Genomic DNA, 22,377 nt, shown 5'->3' with positions numbered 1-22,377 from the left:
TTATTAACAGACAAAACTGCACAGTGACTTTCTGAACACCCTATACATATTATTGAACAATACTGTTGTACAGTACCACATATTGCTGATATATATTGTTCTACAGTATTATATGGTATTGAACTATATTTCTGTACAGTACTATATATTATTGAACTATATTGATGTACAGTATTACATAATATTCAAATATATTCTTGTACAGTATTACATGTTATTGAACAATATGTTCTACAATAATACATATTATTGAACAATATTGTTGTACAATACTACATATTATTGAACTATATTGTTGTACAGGACTACCTGTTATTGAACTACATTGTTGTACAGCACCGCATGTTATTTAACTATATTGTTGTACAGCACCGCATGTTATTTAACTATATTGTTGTATCGTACTACATGCTATGGTACTATATTGTTGTAGAGTAATACATATTATTGAACTATATTGTTGTACAATACAATATGCTATTTAACTATAGTTTTGTAGAGCATACATCTTATTCAACTATATTGTTGTATAGTACTACATGTAATTAGAATATAATGTTTTACAGAATTTCATGTTATTGAATTATATTGTTCTTCAGTTCAAGATGTATTTGCAATATAATGTTGTTCAGTACTACATGTTATTGGCCTATATTGTGGAACAGCAGTACATGTTATAAAACTATATTGTTGTAGACCACTGCATGTTATTAAACTATATTGTTGTACAGCACTACATGTTACTGAACTATAATTTTGTACACGACTACATGTTATTGAATTATATTGTTGTAACGTACTACATATTATTGAACTATATAATTTTACAGTATTACATGTTATAAAACTATATTAATGTACACTACTGCATAATATTGATGTATATTGTTCTACAGTACTAAGTTATTAATCTATATTGTTGTTTAGTACTAGATGCTATTCAATTACATATTCGTACAACACTACATATTTTTGAACTATATTGTAGTTAAGTATTACATGGTATTCAACTATATTGTTGTGGAGAAATAGGTGTTTTTGAACTGCATTGTTCTACAGTACTACAGTTATTGAACTATATTGTTTTACAGTATTATATGCTATTGAACTATTTTGTTGTACAGTACAAGTTATTGATGTATATTGTTGTAGAGCACTGCATGGTATTGGACTATATTGTTGTATAGCATTAAATGTTAATAAAATATATTATTGTACAGTAGTACATGTTATTGAACTATACTGTTATACAATATTACATGTTATTGAACTATATTGTTGTACAGTACCCCATATTATTGAACTATATTCCGTGATGACGAGAAACGCCACTTACACAAAAAATTTTATGTTAAAAACGGTTGGTATGGGTAGAAAAAGCAGAAGTAGAGGAGCGAACAACGTTTCGACCTTCTTCGGTCATCGGAGGTTCACATGTTTGAAGGCGGTTGTGTAATTGAGTGTAGGAATGTAGAGGGCGAGCTTAGATGTTGGATATATTTATTAATATAGGTATAATGGTTTTCCTTTGAATTAGTTTATTTTGGACTTGAGTTGTTGTATAAGTAACGCTTCTTTAATTTTGCGTTTGTTTATGTTTGTGTCTTTATTTAGCATTTGGGTGTTTTCTACGGTTATGTTGTGTTTATTTGATTTGCAGTGTTCGAAAACGTGTGAAGGTGTCTTTTTATGTTCTTTGAATCTGGTTTACATTTTTCTACTTGTTTCTCCAATATAGAAGTCGTGGCAGTTCTCACATTGTATTTTATAAATAATGTTGGTGTTTGTTTGTCAGTGTAATTTTTACATACTATAGACCTTAGTTTTCTGCCTGGTTTTTTGAATAAATTTGGTATTAACTTGAATGTTATATTTCGTTACCAGTTGTTGCCAAATGTTGGTTATTTTTTTGCTGATGTCGGGAACATATGGTATGCAGCAGTATATGGTTTCGTGATTATTTAAATCATGGAGTATATTTACTTTTATAAGTTGATTTTGCTTTCTGTCTAGGTGTGTGCGAATAATGTTTCTTACTGTTCGTGGAGGAAACTTGTTGATGTTGATGAAGTATTGTTTTATTTCGTCTAATTCATCGTTAATTTTATCTGGTGAGCATAGTTTTATGGCTGTGTTTATTTGGTTTCTTAGTATGTTGAGTTTTTGTTTTGTTTCATGTGTTGAGTCCCAAGAAATGAATACTTCAGTATGGGTGATTTTTCGGTGTATTCCTGTTTTAAATTGTTTATCGGTTCTTGTAATTTTGAGGCTAAGAAATTATATTTGATTGCTTTTTTCCTGTTAACATGTGAAGTTCAATACTGGATTGCCGATGCTTAGGCCATTTGTTTGTATATAGTTGTGGTTGTTGAACATGAAGTTTGTCTTCATCGTGGTGAATCCTATGAGGGTTGCTAATTGGTTGCTGGGAACATCTATTGATGGGTTAGGGTTTCGGATATAGAGTTCTAAGGCTATTTTGCTGGCTTCAGTGGTTGGGACTTCTGTAAAGAGGGATATGACATCGAAACTGGCCATTAAGGCTTTATGATTAAGTTGATTAAGGTAAGATTTGGAATTAAAGGAGTGTTTGATGAATGAGCTGGTTGATATTTGGAGAATGCCGATGCTATGTGTTTACCAAGATTGTAATTAAACGATTCATATGTGAACATTATTGGTAGTGGTAGGCAATCTGATTTATGAGGTTTGCGGATGCCGTATATTTGTGGTGTGCATTAATTTCACATGTGAACAGGAAGAAAGCAATCAAATATAATTTCTTAACCTCAAAATTACAAGAACCGATAAACAATGTAAAACAGGAGTCCACCGAAAAATCATCCATACTGGACTATACATTCCATGGGACTCAGCACATGAAACAAAACAAAAACCTAACATACTAAGAAACCAAATAAACACAGCCATAAAACTATGCTCACCAGATAAAATTAACGACGAATTAGACAAACCAATACTTCATCAACATCAGCAAGTATCCCCCATAAACTTTAAGAAACGTTATACGCACACATCTAGATAAAAAGCAAAATCAACTAACAAAAGTAAATATACCCCATGATTTAAATATTCACGAAACCATATACTGCTGCATACCATATGTTCCCGACATCAGCAGAAAAATAACCAACATTTGACAAAAACTGGTAACGAAACATGACATTCAAGTTAATACCAAATTTATTAAAAAAAAAAAACAGGCAGAAAATTAAGGTCTATAGTATGTAAAAATTACACTGACAAACACAACACCAACATTATTTATAAAATACAATGTGAGAACTGCCACGACTTCTATATTGGAGAAACAAGTAGAAAAATGTAAACCAGATTCAAAGAACATAAAAAGACACCTTCACACGTTTTCGAACACTGCAAATCAAATAAACACAACATAACCGTAGAAAACACCCAAATGCTAAATAAAGACACAAACATAAACAAATGCAAAATTAAAGAAGCGTTACTTATACAACAACTCAAGTCCAAAATAAACTAATACAAAGGAAAACCATTATACCTATATTAATAAATATATCCAACATCTAAGCTCGCCCTCTACATTCCTACATTCAATTACACAACCGCCTTCAAACATGTGAACCTCCGATGACCGAAGAAGGTCGAAACGTTGTTCGCTCCTCTACTACTGCTTTTTCTACCCATACCAACCGTTTTTAACATAAATTTTTTGTGTAAGTGGCGTTTCTCGTCATCACGGAATATAGTTCAATAACATGCAGAGCTGTAGAACAATATAGTTTTAAGAGATCATAAACGTATTTGTATCTGTTTATGGTATTAGAATAATATACACAGGTTTTCTATGCGACAACTTTTTATAATCTGATATGTTAATTCTACTTGTTTTTATTATAAACTTGTAATATCAAACATCTAACACCTAGTGGTATTAGTGTCAACTTCCATGCGAGTGAAAAGTGTATTTGTAACACGAATAACTGACTTATTGGTCAGAGATTGTATATAATACGCTGAACGTCTGGTAGGAATGAACCCCTGATGTGAAAAGATAAGCTTTCACCGTGATTGCATACTTGGAAAGAGACGGATTCTTTAAGTCTTTAGTTTACGTTTTCTAAGGCTTGTTCCATGTCTTTTAAAGCTATAATGATATATTATTTGGTATTAGACACACAAGTTTTTGAGCTCCTTTGCCAGGGTCACAGAAACTGTGTGCTGCTGCTTAAAATTGTTGGTTAAATTTGCCAATACTATGAGAATACATTCAATCTAAAACACACCACACATTTAGACAAGTGAGATATGGCACGCTAATATAATTGTCTCTGCTTACATAATTGTTCATTTGAGATGTAGGGTTATTTTTTTATTGTTTTAGTACAAAGTTAAAAATACAATTAGAATCTAGCAAGGCTCGGCATGGCCAAGCGTGTTGAGGCGTTCGACTCATAATCAGAGGGTAGCGGGTTCGAATCCCGTTCGCACCAAACATGCTCGCCCTTTCAGCCGTGGGGTGTTATAATGTGACGGTCAATCCGCCTATTTGTTGGTAAAAGAGTAGGCGGTGGGTTGTGATGACTAGCTGCCTTCTAGATGACACAGCTAAATTAGGTACGGTTAGTGCAGATAGCCCTCGAGTAGCTTTGCGAGATATTCAAAACGAACAAGAATCTAGCAAAATATTATTATAGAGGTTGTTGTGGTCTTTATAGTGCTCATGTGTGTAGGAGTCTATATATATATCTAGAGAGTCTGGTTTGGTTTGTTTGGTATTTCGTGTAAAGCTACACGAGGGTTCTCTGCGCTAGCCGTCCCTAACTTAGCAGTGTAAGAGTAGAGGGAAGGCACCTAGGCATCACCACCCACCGCCAACTCTTAGGCTACTCTTTTACCAACGAATAGTGGGATTGACCGTCGCGTTATAACGCCCCCACGTCTGAGAGGGCAGGCATGTTTGGTATTATGGGGATTTGAATCCACGACTCTCAGATTATGAGTCAAGTGCCTTAACCATCTGACCACGCTAGGCAACATCTAGAGAGAGAGACAAGATGTCTGCTTGTTTGCACACTAATTCCTCTGAGCATATCGGGCTTGTCCAAACCAATATTTGTTTGTAAACACTATAAACAATGAGGAATGTTCTAAGGGGATCAGAATTAAACTTAACCCAATTTCTGTTTTGTAAAGCCTATTAGTTAATTACTCAAACAATCTAAGTAAGTTAACGTTTCAGACAATGCTGAATATTCTAAAAGGATTCAAGGTCAAAGTAGCAATGTTGCTGGATTGACTTTTAAACAACCACGGTTTTCTCATGATCAGTGAGATCTAGGGTGTTCAAGGGTGGACTCACTTCAGAATTTTTATAATTTGGTAGAGGGAAAGCAAACTACAAATGTTGTTTAATAAAGAGCTCTGCTGTAATTTGTAAATTTTGAGACAAACTTTACCTTCAAGTTTTTACTTTGGAATCTATGACTGCCGTTAAGCCTATATTGTTTTAATTAAGTTTAAACATTCCCAGTCAATTTAAGGTTATTTCAGCTTGTTTACGCATAAAGAAACAACGAAGTATCGACTACTATTTAATGTTTGCCATAACATGTATTTTCATTGAGATAATTTTAATAACATTTAATATACACTTAAAAAACTTTCAGTTTTTTCAGTAAATTATAGAGAATTAGTTTTAAACAATTTTACAAGCTCCAATATAATGGTTTTAATATAATGAAATAAGCCCTACTTTGCTGTTGTCGATCTCAAGATCAAAATAAAATTATGGCGTAAAGTTAAATACTAAAATCTTAGTATACGATTTCAAATAATCATCATCTTGAATAATATTATGATATGGAAGTTCTGGTTTCTGTTGCTACTTCAAATTTTGTTTCTTCTAGGTTTTATAAAAGTATCAACAATTATCGGTACACTCGAACACTGTTTGTACCGAGCCGATTTTAAATCCTTTGTTCATTGTCAAACTTAAATTCAGGCTAAAACAACTTAGCTTTGAAACCTTCATACACAGCGACACCTTCATACACAGTTTTATTTTTTTCTTACAGCACGTAGATTGCTTATTTTTGTTTTTTTTTTAGTAGTTTCTGATCCAAGACATTTAAAATCGTTTCAGTAATAATGTTTCCATTATAAATCCCTATTACTGGTAGAAACCTAAGCGTTTTCATGTTAAACACACAATCTTCATTAACAAAACAATCGGCCCGGCATGGCCAAGCGTGTTAAGGCGTGCGACTCGTAATCTAAGGGTGGCGGGTTCGCATCCCCGTCGCGCCAAACATGCTCGCCCTTTCAGCCGTGGGAGCGTTATAATGTGACGATCAATCCCACTATTCGTTGGTAAAAGAGTAGCCCAAGAGTTGGCGGTGGTGGTGATGACTAGCTGCCTTCCCTCTAGTCTTACACTGCTAAATTAGGGACGGCTAGCACAGATAGCCCTCGAGTAGCTTTGTGCGAAATTAAAAAAACAACAAAACAATCCGTATGCATCGTTGTATCTGCTTATGCGCTGGTCACAAGTGCAAGTGATTCAAACAATATTTTGGTTTCTGCTTAGATTTGATCATGCAGAAATACGTAAATATGAATGTGGATAGTGAGTGATCTCTTAGATGGCTGAAGAGATCTGTATGTCCGTGTTTTTCGACACCCTTTACATACCAGTTTATTACATTACGTATAACGTTCCGTAACAGCAAAAAACTCTCGTACCAGAATGCTATACTGTTTTAAAATTTCCAGTCGGTTAGGAGTTTCAGGATTCAAACGTTCACTCACAACACCTGTTACAACTACCCAGAACACACACGTCACTTATGAGTCACCACGCCAACAATTAGTGCTACCTATTGTCTCAATGCAGAATATGTTGTTAGATACAAATGCCATTTGATAGTTTGTTTGTTTGTTTTTGAATTTTGCACAAAGCTACTCGAGGGCTATCTTTGCTAGCCGTCCCTAATTTAGCAGTGTAAGACTAGAGGGAAGGCAGCTAGTCATCACCACCCACCGCCAACTCTTGGGCTACTCTTTAACCAACGAATAGTGGGATTTACCGTCACATTATATCGCCCCCACACCTGAAAGGGCGAGCATGTTTGGCGCGACTGGGATGCGAACCCGCGACCCTTAGATTATGAGTCGCACGCCTTAACGCGCTTGGCCATGCCAGGCCCATTTGATAGTTGCAATGTGAATTTTGCTTTTCTGCGGTATCGTTTTGGATTATAGATGAGAGTAAAATTACTGATAATATCACAATAACTAATTATTGTTTCAATACTAATGTGTAGTTGGTATTAAACTTGCGAGTACGTGGACTAACGTAAACATTTCTGCGTATTTGTTTTTCTTTGTTTAAAAATTATTTGTTTTAAAATGTGTACCACCATTTCTAAACGACACCCTTGTCGTGAAGAACCAAGTGATTTAGTTTTTCTAATAGTTACATTGCATACTTTATTTATCATTATTATGAGGTTAGTATTTTTTTATTGTTCTGTCCTTTGATATATTCGCTATTTTGTTTGAAGTGTTTAAAGGTAAGTTGATTAATTAAATAATTTTCATTTATTTAGGACTTGCCCAGCTGGATGCTAAGTCAAGTGGAAGAATGGGGTCTAGAGCTCTGGGCTACTATTTTGTGACAACCATGTTAGCGGCAATCCTTGGAATCATTCTTGTTACTGCGATACATCCCGGAGATCCATCCATTAAAGAAGAAATCGATTTGGAATCTGAAAATAAAAATGTCTATACACTGGACGCCTTCTTGGACTTGATAAGGTGTGAAGATATGCATTATTACTTAGTACAACAAGTATCAGTTCTCTTCGGACTCTGGGTTTTTGTTTCCTTTTACAAAACATATACTAGTAATAATTATACCTGGATAGTTTCGGGTTTTGCTATTTTGGATTTCTTAAACAATTACGAAGGCATGTTACCAATGGATTATTCTTACATTCACTATATTTATTTGCTCTACACAAATGAGTGCTAATCCTATGGCACATCGTTTTCAAATCGATACCCAATCAAACTCAGCAATGTTTTTGTAATTTGACTTTTTAAAGAAAATATATTGATAATACTTTCTAATAACACTTCAGTTGGCCTAATGTGGTGATTCGAGCGCTGGACTCTCAATCTGATAATCTCGGGTTTAAATCTCCATCACTGAGCATGATCACTTTTTCAGTCATGGGAGAGTTTTAATGTAACAATCAACGCCAGTATTCGTTGGTCAAAGAATACCTGAACAGTTAGTGGTGGGTAGTGTTGACTAGCCTCGCCTCTAGTCTATCTGCTAAATTAAAGACGTGTAGCTTTGCGTGGAATCCAAACTAACCAATATTTCAATAAATTTTGTTAGAATGGTGGAGCAGTTGTCTTCGTCCATCAAATTTCATTTTTTAATTTATTTTCCCTACATCATTATTTCATCCATTGTAAATAAAGAGAGTATGAAAACTCTTAATTAGTTATTCATAAGAGAGTTTCAATTTTCTGGAATTGGCTTAAAAAGTTAGAATTGTGGATGAAAGTATTATTTATTTAATGATTATCATGTATTTATAACAATCTTTCAACTTTAAGTAATAACTTTCCCTCAACAACAGAGAGGTGATAAAATTAGAGACAGATTCATTCAAAGCATGATGGCTAATTAGTTTTTTTGCACCTCACTACACTCTCAACTTACCAGGATTTCCCCCTTTTTGCAAATAAAGTAATAACAACCACTTGCATTGGAGAGTCTAATGCTCACCAAGAAGCAATCTTGTGTTGATTGGTAAATGAACCTCCTTGCCAGGGCATTATTTGTCGTTATTTGTATAATGTAAAAACCAGGTTGTGTTTCAGTATCACATTTTGCAGAACCCCAGTGGTACAGCAGTATGTCTGCAGACTTCCACCGCTAAAATTCGGGTTTGGATACACGTGGTCGGCATTATGTAGCTTTGTTCTTAATTACAAACACAATTTGCAACTATCTTCTGCTTTAATGTAAAAGTAATAAAACTTTAATTTTTGAGAATGGGTGCAAATTCTTCGTCCTTTTCAATAACCTGTCTTATTTATTGTTGTCGTTCGATGTCTTTTAGAGCGGATAATAATTATTTATAAAAGATAGAAACTAACCATGGTAGTTATGTTGTCATACTGAATTATCAAAACTCGGTTATACCATCCTTCACTTCAGTGGTTTATAAGTTCAAAATTAGGCAGAAAACTGGAATTGTGAAGGTAAATAAAACTAATACAACTCGTAGTAAAACTTTAGGATCATTTGTCATAAGTTCAAAACACAAGTTAATAATATGAAAGTCTATTTATTTTTTTTCAACACTGTTTATTGATAACCAACTCTCCCAGACCTAAGTTTATTTTTAGTTATGCAAGCAAACAACAACGCCAAAATATTTTTATAATTAATTACTGAAAGAAACTGGTAAATTTTGTAAAGTTTGAATAGGAATACCTGATTGAAAATTCCTAACTCTCATTGTAGTTCTTTAGAATGAGACTCTTGTGGTTATGGCAGTGAAAGAAATAAAAGTATTAAGTGAGGACGTTCTTGAATATCACTCATTCACCGATTTTATTTGGTTTTCACTTCATTAGTTGACTTCAACGTATGTTATCAAGACGAATAACCTAACCCTTTTCATTTCTCTCAATATCTCTTCCAGAAACATGTTTCCTGAGAACCTTCTCCAGGCCTGCTTCCAGCAAGTTGAGACAACGTACACTAAAGACAAAGTTAAACCTAACTACGTACCATCTGGTGTGAATGTTACCAACCTGACTGACTTTGAAAATGTTACACAGTATAAAGAAAAGAGAGGACTAACTTACAAGGATGGGACTAACGTGCTTGGTAAGATACCCAAGGAAATCAGAGAATAATGTGCTAGGTAGGATACCCAAATAAATCATGGAATAATGTGCTAGGTAGGATACCCAAGTAAATTAAGGAATAACGTGCTAGGTAAGATACCCAAGGAACAAATCAGGGAATAAGGTGCTGGATAAGATACCCAAGTAAATCATGGAATAATGTGCTAGGTAGGATACCAAGTAAATCATGGAATAAAGTAAATTAAGGAATAACGTGCTAGGTAAGATACCCAAGGAAATCAGGGAATAAGGTGCTGGATAAGATACCCAAGTAAATCATGGAATAATGTGCTAGGTAGGATACCCAAGTAAATCAAGGAATAACGTGCTAGGTAAGATACCCAAGGAAATCAGGGAATAAGGTGCTAGGTAGGATACCCAAATAAATCATGGAATAATGTGCTAGGTAGGATACCCAAGTAAATCATGGAATAATGTGCTAGGTAGGATACCCAAGTAAATCAAGGAATAACGTGCTAGGTAAGATACCCAAGGAAATCAGGGAATAAGGTGTTGGATAAGATACCCAAGTAAATCATGAAATAATGTGCTAGGTCGGATACCCAATTAAATCAGGGAATAATGTGCTGAGTATAATACCCAAAGAAATCAAGGAATAACATGCTGGATAGGATATCCAAGTAAATGAGAAAACGACTTGCATGTATAAGCATATATAATATTTACCTACTGTGCTTTTATTTAGTGCTTCTTAAATATATATATATGAAAGGAATCTGGTGTTTGAAGTGTAAGCAGTACTTGAGCCCATAAATGTATTTCATATCATTGGTGCAAATTCATAGATACGTTCCTTTTCTCTGCAAATATTTGTATAGTTTTGTCAAACATTTGTCTGTATTCGCACTTCAAATACATGGTCACAATATTACACTTTAGGTTATAATATTTAGATTTATAATCGATTGAAAAGGAGTTCCACACAATAATAACTTATTGTTTCAATCTTTAGGTTTGATGATTTTTTGCATCGTTTTTGGCGTCACTTGTGGCCAACTCGGGGAGGAAGGGGAAGTTATGGTACATTTTTTTGTGACTCTTAACGACATCGTCATGAGAATAGTAGTTTTGGTGATGTGGTAAGTTCAGTCTCTAGTATTTAATTAGTTATAATGTACAGACTGTGTTTTTGTTTGTTTAACTTTCGCGCAAAGCCAATCGAGGGCTACCTGAACTACCCCTCATAATTTGAAAGTGTAGACTATAAGGAAGGTACGTATGCGCTCATCGTCAAATCTATAACTTCCTTTTTATCAACGAATAGAGTGGATTGAAAGTCACATTGTAACGTCCCCATGACTGAAGGGGAGAGAACATTTGGCGAGTGATTTCGGTCTCATGGCCCACGCATAGCGAGTCGAGCTCCTTAACTAACCATCAGTCCATGCCAGGCCTTATTTGAATATGACTTAACCTTCCAGAGTAAGTAAATTTCCATTAGTGCAAAATTAATTCCAATTATATTTTTCTTTACAAATTTGGATTTTTTTTACGGTAACTTCCTGGTGGTTAGTAATTAAGTCCACCAAGGGTATCAGTTCTAAATAAATTAATGTATTTTAAATGTTCCAGCATGTAGACCTTTTAAAAACTAAATTCGTAAACTAGAATTAAGCCTAACTTGTTCTAGCGTTCAGATAAAAAAAAGTATTCATGCTAAATATGACTGGATTTAAGCTTCAATGTTAGAATTGAAAAGTATCTTACATATTCTATTGTTATGCCAGGAAGCTAAAACTTTCAACCATTATCATGCATTATACTACCAACTGAGTAACTTAACTGTAAACAATATTTTCAGCCGTAACCCCAATATGTCATGAGATGAGGATAGTTCAGAAGAATTCGGCTACTTTTTAATCCAGCTGTAAGGGCAGCGTGGCTTAGTGGTTTCGCGCTTTAGATTTACAGTTACATGGTTGTGTTCTTGAGCAAGACATTCCAAAATGTTCCATTCTACCCGCGTACCACCAGTTAGCAAGGACTAAACAAGCGATGATAGGCATCCCATTGTTATCTACTTTTCCCCTCGGTGGGATCAGCCCGAGGTGGCTTTGCTATAAAAAACATACATAAACACAGTCATCAACTTGTACTATTTGAAACCAGAGATCGAAAGCACGGACACTTACTAAACACGACACGAATTTAACTTTATTTAATAGCACGCTGTGTCTAAACAGAAATAACAAATTTGTGATCTTTATAAAATTAAAGATCGAATAATTAGGTTGGCACTCATATTTGAAATTCATTGGAAATTATTTTATTTATTATAAACATTATTTCGCTATACGACTTTAGGTACTTAGAGCTGAATATTATTTTACCGACATTTGTAGGTACTCGCCGATTGGAATTATGTCTCTGATTATCGGAAAGATTATGTCAATAACAGATTTAGCCCGAACTGCGCAGCAGCTAGGACTATATATGCTGACTGTTATTATAGGACTCGTCATCCATGCAGGACTCACTCTACCCCTTATTTTCTTCGTCATCACTAGGAAGAATCCGCTAACGTTTCTCAAGGGGATGCTGCAGGCGTGGATTACTGCTCTCGGTACCGCTTCAAGGTGTGTTTTCATATCTAAAGACTTAACTTCAACACCGTGTGTATTAATGCCAACATAAAATAAAATGAATATAAAGCGCAGGAATCTGAACAAAACGTTAAACGCTCACGAGAGGGCACTCGACCAATGTTAGAAAGCTCTTACAAATATTGCTGTTCATGTTAGTGTTTTATCAGTGCAAAGCTATATGTGTACTCTATACAACTCTGGGAATCGAATCTCGGATTTTAGTATGTCAAGTCATTAATGTTATCGATGACCTATCGGAGCACATTTCTGTTCATCCATGCAAATAAATAGTAATAAAAACAGCTTAGATGTGAAAAAACATGAAGTGAAAAGAGGACTGAGTGCGCATCTTAAGTTGCACAGATTTTTTTCCACACTCAAGGTGATTTTGATTACATATCATGACGTTTTATCAAAACACCGCAACAAGTGAGAAACTGACACGTAATAGTAATCCAAATTAATTTTAGTATAGTAACCCTATTATTAGAAACAGGCCCTTACTTTACAGAACCAACCAGATTCCTTAAAATGTATGATGGTAGATTTTCTCTCTAAAACAGTATTAATAGCTTCCATTAAGGTAGCACAATGGAATTTAGATTAACAGTATCTAGTTATCACTCCAGTGCACTCGGTACAGCCATATCAAGCATCATTATTTATGCTAATTCCTTAAGCTGATATTACATGACGTTAAACAGTCTTTAATTATAAAAATTTCATGTAATTTAACAAAATTGTAACAAAAACTTCCAATAAATAATCAATATGATAACCGTCCAACCGTATGATTATTTTTAAAAGTTGAATTAAAAACTGATAATCTAGTTTCATTAGCCTAGCCGATACTTATTTATCTGCTCGTGCTTTTAAAAATTAATGATACTTTTATTCTTAGGTGAAGTTTTAGTAAAAGGCTTAGACCGCTAGCTATCATGACTTTTTGCGTAGGCGTGCATAAATATTGTCGTCAAAACTGAACGGTTTTTGTTGAATAATTTTGCACATGTGTAGACCAAAGTTGACACCTAATTATAGGGTGTAAGATATATTAATTGTACTAAATCTGAAAAAAAAATGCATCAAAGGTAAATATATTTGTATATGAAATAAAGTTTCTGTATTTGCTGTGAGAAATAAAAAAGGGAGAAATTCGATCAAAATTCAAGATTTTATATCTCGTGTATTTCTTAATGGATTACCTTTAAATTTGGTATGTGAAGTAAATATCCAGTAGAGCATATTCACAGAAAATAAAGTATCACTCCTGTTAGTGAGACACACTGTGTCCTGCAGGTTATTTTGGCCTTTAATCTTTATTTTTAACAAGAAGACGGATGGTTTGTATTAAGTATGTTTAGGGTTTTAGGTATAACAAATTTCTCATAATATTAATAACACAAAAATAAATCATAGATGTTGAATTCTCGTTGTTTAGCTTTTTTATCTCTTTAGATTTGCGAGCATTAAATAATTTTTCATTGTTATTTGATCTATACAACGTTTTATTGTTATATTAACATTTTCTGCTTTCGTGAATTCTATATTTAACACAAACGTTTGGTATCTTCAACGAAAGAAAATTAGTAGACTTACTGACTTTACTGTATGTGATCATACGTACTGATAAAGAAACAAAAGAAATAACATTATTTTCAAACGTTTTATTAAATTATCTTTATAATAACTAGGCCTAATTACGTACTAGTTATGTTTGTTTGTTTTTTAAGCTCAAAGCTACACCATTGTTGTTCCCTTTACAAGTATCGAAATCCTATTTTAGTTGCAAGCTCTCAGCTACCACGGGGCATCATTCGTTGAGATTTTTATTTGATATTAGTTACCAGTTAGTTTATATTCTATTCTTAATTTTGAACAAAAAATTTGGCTTGTGTAATTTCATAGCTGTTATAACCATGACATCTAATATCCGGTTGCTACAATGTCGAACTGAAAAAAGATAATGTTCATACGTAATGAAGTAAAATGATATAAATGCTTCGTTTAAGTAAACCCAAACCTGCATTTTTTTCGTCATTCATGTCTATTTCCAACAGTGCTGCCACCCTTCCTATCACCTTTCGCTGCTTAGAAGAAAACAATCATATTGACAAGCGAGTGACGCGGTTTGTGTTACCAGTGGGCGCCACAGTCAACATGGACGGTACTGCTTTGTACGAAGCAGTAGCTGCAATTTTTATCGCCCAGATGAATGGAATAATTCTGTCAGCTGGACAAGTGATCGCAGTAAGGTAAAACATCCTATTTTAAATATTTAAACACTGTTTTCTTTTTGCATATTCAATGAACACACCGTTTGTGAAGTTTAATCCCTTCTGTTCTATGTGCACATTAGTAAAGTTTTTGATAAGTGTGAAAAAATTCTTTAATAATATAAACTTTTTGAAGAAAATAGAAAATGATAAATTACAGTAAATCATAATTTTCTTTATAAATAGTACAATTTCTTTAAACGTATATATATATATATATATACAGATATTTGCTCTAAATATTACAATACTGTACTCGAAGATTTCTGTACTTTTTAGTTACTTGTTACAAACATGACTTGGCTGTTAGAAGGTTTTAAACGTTACAGTAAAATCTTGGTGTTTTAACACTTCGTTACACCTTATGTCTTTTTGTACGGTTATATTATATATAACAGCTGTGCTTCTTTAACTACTCCTGCTGCTAAATTTTCATTTGAAGAGGTTCCATCGTTAGGTTGTCAAGTCAAAAGCATTTCAGTACCCCCATTTACTTTTCATAGTTCATGTAGCGTTCGAAGAAAATCGTTTCCCAGCGCCCATTTTAACAGTCTGATCACACAAGAAATCCATAGGTGACTTGAACAGCATCTCTTCATATTAAACACTAGGAATACCCATTCCATTCTCCAGCTGCATGAGATATGGTCCGGCTTAATGGGTATGTTATGTAAGTAACTTATGGTTAATCACATTTGCTCTTGGATATCATTTTGATTTGCACTGCATATTGTTGCTTGGGGTACATAGACGGCTTTTGATACTGACTTTTGTGTTCGTAGATACTCGTCTTCCAAAAGATGCTGCACTTTTATTACTATGGCCGTGGTATGACTTGTTGCAGGTCTGTTACTAGATGGTCCTGATATCCCACCTTGATCCCTATTCCTTTGTTTTCCCATGCTATTAAGTATAAAAGATATCATCGACTTGAAAATTTCAAGTATCGATCTTTTTTTTATATATGAATGTATGGATATTTTGTGTCGAAAAGATCTGTTACTTATCATTCCCAAAAGTAATTAATTTTAGTTGACATCAAACTACCTATGAATGCCAAACAATGGAAAAATGCAGATCTGATACATGTAGTTTCACCACAACTTTATATTGTCTGTAGATGTCATATGACTTACTAATTTATATAATCCAAATTATTTTAATTGAATATACGCAATTCTGTGAAGTAACTTGTTTTACTTTTAAAATTCTGTTACATAAGGATTACATATTTTCTTATATCACCAAATGGTTAAGACGCTCGACTCTCAATCTAAGTATCGCGGGTTTGAATCCCTGTCTCACCAAATATGCTCACCATTTCAGTCGTAGGGGCGTTATAAGATGCAATGAATCATACCATTCATTGTTAAAAGGGTAGCCCAAGAGTTGGCGGTTGGTGGTGATGACTAGCTGCCTTCCCTGTAATCTTTCACTACTAAATTAGGGATGACTAGCACAGATGGCTGCCGTGTAGCTGTGCGCAAACTTTAAAACAAACACACAATTGACTGTAGATGGTGAATGGTTCTTTTAGATGTAGAAAGTTTTAGCTTTGAGCTATATGGAGTTGATTTTTAAAGCCATAGTCAATAAGATTCTTCTTCTTGCGTCATAAGTTTTTTTTTTTTTTTATATCTTACTTTAGTTTGACTGCCACAGCAGCTAGTGTAGGTGCAGCCAGTGTCCCTAGTGCAGGCCTAGTAACTATGTTACTTGTATTGTCAGCTGTTGGACTTCCAACTAAAGACATTACCATGATTGTTGCTGTGGACTGGTTGCTGTGAGTTTCTTTTAACTATATCACATTTCTCATTGCTGATATCAATATCAACGTTCTTGGTATTTTCAAAGATTAAGTTAAAGCTAGAAAGTAAAATATATATTTTTAATATTTTGTATCACTTCTAGTGTTATGTTCTTTATCTTGAAGTGCCGAATCTGATTGGTTATTAAATTTTACAGAAGATCCCCCTAGTGTTTATTTGTTAAATAACTCAAAAATTAAACCTAAAAACTCATACATTAAATATAAATTATTCACCTAGATAGATAACTAAGACATTAAAGAATGTTCTTTTACAGCTCATTTTGTATTAGGTTAAATATGTAATTTTAGAATTTATAAAATAAGTGATCTTTAACACCAAGCAGATATTTTTTTGTGAAATTAATCAACAAATTTTGACCATTATTTACTCACTCGTAAGAGTGTAATTTATCCAATTTGTTACCAAATATATTTTTCGCATTTCTTAATTTATGGAAAGTATTTATTTTATTTTTATTACTTTGAAAAACATTTTCTTTATGAAACATATCTGTTCATTTAAATTCACAAAACACTTGTAATATTTTAGACTAAACAACACAGCTGAATTTACTCTCATAAGTAATATAAATTTTGTTTCTTTGTAATTAAACACAAAGCTATACAATTGGCTCTCTGTGCTCTAGCCACCCTGGGTTTTGAAACCCGGTTTCTAGCATTATAAATCCGCAGATATACCACTGTGCCATTGGTGGGTTATGAGATGGATTATTAGAAAGTTTGTTGAACTTAATCATAAATGAACAGTTTCTAAATATAAATCTAATTAGTACTTTTAAAACTATATATAAATGAACATTTTACAGTTTTCAATACATTTACACTACATTATGCTTAGGTCTAGACTTATAGGTAACAATTATATTTCTTTTCAAACTGAAATATACATAATGGACCCTCAACTTCACCACTGAGCCACCAGAGGTCCTAATAATTAGTCAAAATTATGCTAAATTTTACTAACCTGATATCTCATTTCTGACTTCACTAGTTAAAATATAGAGACAAAATAATTAGTTTTGACTAATTATGGCAGGGATGCTAATAATGTTAAGAATTAACCAAGCAGGGAGGTATGAAACGTACGTTGATTAAGTTGTATTAATTCATCAGTTGGGTAACCTCTTGTTTTTGGCTGTAATCCTTGTAACATTTCACGAATTCTGAGTTAAGAATTTTTATTAGCAATTACAATTTGGCCGAGCGGTTAAGGGGTTCGAATTCCTGTTACTCCAATTATGCTTATTCTTTCACCTGTGTGGGTGTTATACGCTGAGGGTCAATTCTACTATTTGTTGGTAAAAGAGTAACCGAAGAGATAGGTGACTTCCTTCTACTTTTACCGTGCTAAATTAAGGACGGCTAACACAGATAGCCCTCGCGTAGCTTTACGCGAAAGTAAAAAAAACAATTTTCATCAGACATTACCTTTTTGGGACGCATGACTTTAGTTTTTCTATCGTTAGATTAATTAATACGTGGGAGTTGGAAAACTAGACGATATATTATTAGCAACTTTATGCACATATTTATATAAATAATGATATTATTAAAAAACTTGGATAGAAGAAGGCACTTACGAAATAATTAACATAATAAAAACTTGTTTTACATAACTTTTAATAATTTTCCCAATCAGAATTATTATTTTAATCTACTATTAATGTAGAACAAGCATTGGTGAACCTTTTATTAGTCGAACATCGAAAATATATCAATGGGACTGGTTGCTTATGTGTTGTGGAATATGAGCATAGTCAAAATGATATGGTATATTTGTTGCTGTATCAATAACACTAATTTACTTTCAGTTTTAAACGAAATGTCGATACATAGCCAAACTGATTTTGTTGCTTTTATGTATTATCCGTGAGTTAACTGCTATTTAAAAAATATATTTATATATTACAGAGATCGCTTAAGAACTTCCATCAATGTTCTTGGAGATGCTTTTGGCGCTGGAATAGTTCATCACTTATCCAAAGCTGAGCTGGATAAAATTGATGCTGAACATGTTCGAATCGAAATGGAAATGGCTGAGAGAAAATTTTCTGTCACCGCTAGAGGGAGTTTTATGCGTCAAAGAAGTTTGGAAATAGGTAGTAGCAACAATGAAAATCCGAGTGCCAGTTTCAGCGCATGTGTGAACAGTGGAGAAACCCAGATTTAAATACGCTATTGAACGGAATACATACATAAAGAAGATAAATGTATTGTTCATCTCCTCGAATAAAATGTATTTTAATTTATATAGCACTGTAAGATACAGAAAAGACATATGTTTGGTTAACTTGTACTGGATAAACCTATTATTTCTACTGTAGCGTACTTTTGTACTAAGAGTGTATTGTGTTTTTCTATTTTTAATATAGCTTTCTAACGTTATAATGTACTAATATTTAGAATTTAGTGAGGAGAAAATGTCATGACCGGTGTCAGATCCAGGAACCATTACCTGAACATTCCTTGTTAAGTGCAATCTACTCATACGGTACTAATACATTTTTTCTAAGCTTCTTTGAGCATACAGAAGATGTAGATTGGATGGATTATATTTTCATTATTTCATTTCCTGTTCACTCTAATGGGGGAAAATATCAGGTAAAGTGTCGAACATATTTGCTTATGTCAGTTATTCAAACTACGAATACAAAACAATCTCAAAAATATTCATCGATATAAAAATAATTCTTGTCGCTGTAATTTCAACGGTCGCAAACATTTATGTTATTAGAAAGGTCACCATGCTTCTTTTCATGTACATGCGCTTGCGAGCGCACACAAACACACACACACACTGAGTAACGCACAAATACTTAAAACTCAGACATACATTAATTCTGAAAAATTAAGATTTAAAAAAATGTTGATTTAATATTTGTTTGTGTGGAGTTAACCACAAAAGGCTATCTGTGTTCTGTCCACCACGGGTATCAAAATCCGGTTTCTAGAGGTGTGAGTCCGCAGACATATCGTTACGCCACTAGGGCATAAATCGTTAAATAAATGTAAATCGACTGAAACTAATATTTGAAAATCAATCCTTAAATAATTACAACCATTGTTTTATTTAATATGCCATATAAAGAAACAAGACAAATCTATTTCCTATGTTTATTTTGAGATAGTTAGAACCAAGTTTTATTAGATACATTTTATTATTTCTCTACTTTTAAAGATGATTAAAGACCGGGTCAGCTTCAATTCTCCTCCTTTGAAGGGGTGGGAAGCAGTTAAGCTTTTGTTGACTCTTCTTAGTCACTGAAAAAAATCATGATTTTCTTTAAAAAAAAAACTGATAATATGATTTTTAAACCGCTAGGGAGAATGAGTTTTGTTGAGCCAGAGTGAAATTTGGGGTACACAGACCCCTCCAGCACTCCCTATCGCAGACCCTGTTTAATTCACAGTTTTGTTTTTTCCATTATCTGATATTTCAAATCATTTTTCCTTTTTATTGGCTTTCTCAAAATCAAATCACGGATTTAATTGTTATTATTCATTTTAAAAACAAACTTTAGCAGCTGTTTTATTTAAATGAATTATAATAAGTACCTTATTTACACTAGCCCCCAAACAGATATTGTTTTATATCAAAGTTTTGAACAAATTTTACCTTTACCCGAGTTCATTGCCAGGACTAGTTCTGAAATACGGTTCACAAATAATTGTAAAAGCAATATCACAATATAAGACAACCGTTACTTGCATGGTGCAATAGCAGTTAGTTACATGACCTATTGTGACCAGAGCTAAATTCGACAAACAAATAATAGCGATGTGAAAACAAGTAAACTTAGATGAACTGATTGTGCGACAACCATTATATCTTAAAATAATAAACTACATAATTAAGTAGAGCATGAAAATTACTACTCAAGCTACATGGTGCTCCTCTGAGAGCAATAACACACATTTCACGCAAAATCTATAAACAAGACACTTTATTGTCCTGAAAAAATCCTCACTGGATTTGGTCTTAGGTCCACATTAGGTGACAGTGAAATGAGGATTTACTTCATTCTTTATGTTTAATATTAAATGTTTTAATTTAATTGATATAGGCTTAAGACAGAAACTCATCATATAACATACTTAACTGTTACATCAGACAGTGAATTAAAGTATTTGTTTATGATAATAAATATAATTAAGGCAAACTTTCCTTATTGCCTTTATTGCCAATATTCTTTATTGCCTATGACTTGTTTTACAGGATTACTCAGTTCTCCCATTCCTTGAGTGTAAATGAAGTGAGACACTTCTTTACTTTGCCAAATGTAACTTTTTTAAAACTTATATTCACAATAAAGTAGAATTTATCTGGCACTTGCTGTTGCAGTGTTTAAGAGAAAAGGCTTTTTCTTAAGCCTTTTGTCATCACGAACATGACAAAGACCAAACATATCTGAGCAACTAGTTCGTACATTTGTATTTTTAATAATGTACTGATAAATATAGATACATTTGAACATATTTTAGCAGTCAAAATTTATCGTGAGTGTTTAAAATACGTTGTACTTGTATTTCATAAATCTAGATCTTAAATTCGTATGGGCTGAAAATGGGTATGAAAAACTGTGACTATTTGTGAAGCAAATGTGTCTTTCTTGGCGTTTAGTACAGTGTGCGTAAGCATGCGTTGGTGTTACATAGACGAGCAATTTAAATAACCTAAACATTTGTGTATTTAGGCCTAAGTGTAGTCATCACGTATAAGTGCTATGTAACATTCTAGAAGTATGTCATAAATAAATGTCAGGGAATAAATGTATCTTTGTTTTCTGTAGCAGCTTGCCTACTCACTCGGCATGTATTGTACTTATTCTGCCTGAGTGATATCCATGTTTTTAGCATTATTTTATATACATTTTTGCATAGTTTTATAAACGGCGACAGTTCACTTTTGGACCAGAAGAAGTCTGAGTAATTAGAAAAAACAAGGGCTTGTAAATAGTCAATTGTGTCATTTATTTTATTTTTACTTTAGAATTTAATTTCCATGAGTTATAAACCTTTATTACCTAATTTGTAATCATTTTCATTTAATATTTTTATACCATGTGAAGTTTCTATTGTTTAATTAAATAATTTTGTACTGAGATAATAAAAAACTGTATAGAAATCTTTGAAATGATCAAAATCGCTTATCTGTATCACTATAGTATTGTTCCGGTTTCAAAATGTTACACAGTCACAAGTGGATCTTTTCTTAAACTCGAATGGCGGTTAAAGATAGTTAAGAACGTAGTATTACACTAATCAGAGCACAATAAAATATAAAATTTCAGCATTACACTAATTAAAGCACAATAAAATATAAAAATTCAGCATTACACTAATCAGAGTAGAAGAAAATATAAATATTCAGCATTATACTCATCAGAGAACAGGAAAATATGAAAATTCTGACATGCTAATGCAACTTATTCTGAATTTGTTTTTAGAAATAATAACCTAATTTCAGAGGTTTCAGTTTTATTGGTTTTCAAAGAACACAGTTATAATAAATATTTGTGTTCACCTAATATTTTAAAAATAAGAAGAATTTGGTTCTTTTTAGTAACATCTCAGAAAATACATTAGATTCTGCTTTAGGATATAGATTTTATAGATGCTAATAAAAGAAGTGTCATTTCAATAGAGAAAAACAGTTGATTTCCGCCAGTTAATATTCAGGAATAATGCGTTTTATTTCAGTAAAATGTTTTACCTCTAGTCCAAA

General features: G+C 33.2%; 1 protein-coding gene across 4 annotated transcripts in view; it reads left to right on the top strand.

Annotated features, from left to right (window-relative positions):
• Positions 1-21,786, top strand: part of LOC143247358 (excitatory amino acid transporter-like) — a 63,332-nt gene extending 41,546 nt beyond the window's left edge. For all 4 annotated transcript variants that reach the window (XM_076495320.1, XM_076495299.1, XM_076495289.1 and 1 more), the window contains exons 4-10: positions 7,614-7,821; positions 9,732-9,919; positions 10,913-11,039; positions 12,303-12,536; positions 14,606-14,800; positions 16,470-16,604; positions 18,564-21,786. In XM_076495320.1, the coding sequence (XP_076351435.1) occupies positions 7,614-7,821; positions 9,732-9,919; positions 10,913-11,039; positions 12,303-12,536; positions 14,606-14,800; positions 16,470-16,604; positions 18,564-18,822 (1,346 nt within the window). In that variant the 3' untranslated portion in view covers positions 18,823-21,786. The remainder of the gene's footprint in view (positions 1-7,613; positions 7,822-9,731; positions 9,920-10,912; positions 11,040-12,302; positions 12,537-14,605; positions 14,801-16,469; positions 16,605-18,563) is intronic.
• Positions 21,787-22,377: the final 591 nt, after the last annotated feature.

Source organism: Tachypleus tridentatus, chromosome 1 (assembly GCF_004210375.1).
Source record: "Tachypleus tridentatus isolate NWPU-2018 chromosome 1, ASM421037v1, whole genome shotgun sequence".
Lineage (NCBI taxonomy): Eukaryota > Metazoa > Arthropoda > Merostomata > Xiphosura > Limulidae > Tachypleus > Tachypleus tridentatus.
The sequence above is the reverse complement of the archived record's forward strand: the minus strand, read 5'-3'. Positions and strand labels throughout refer to the sequence as shown.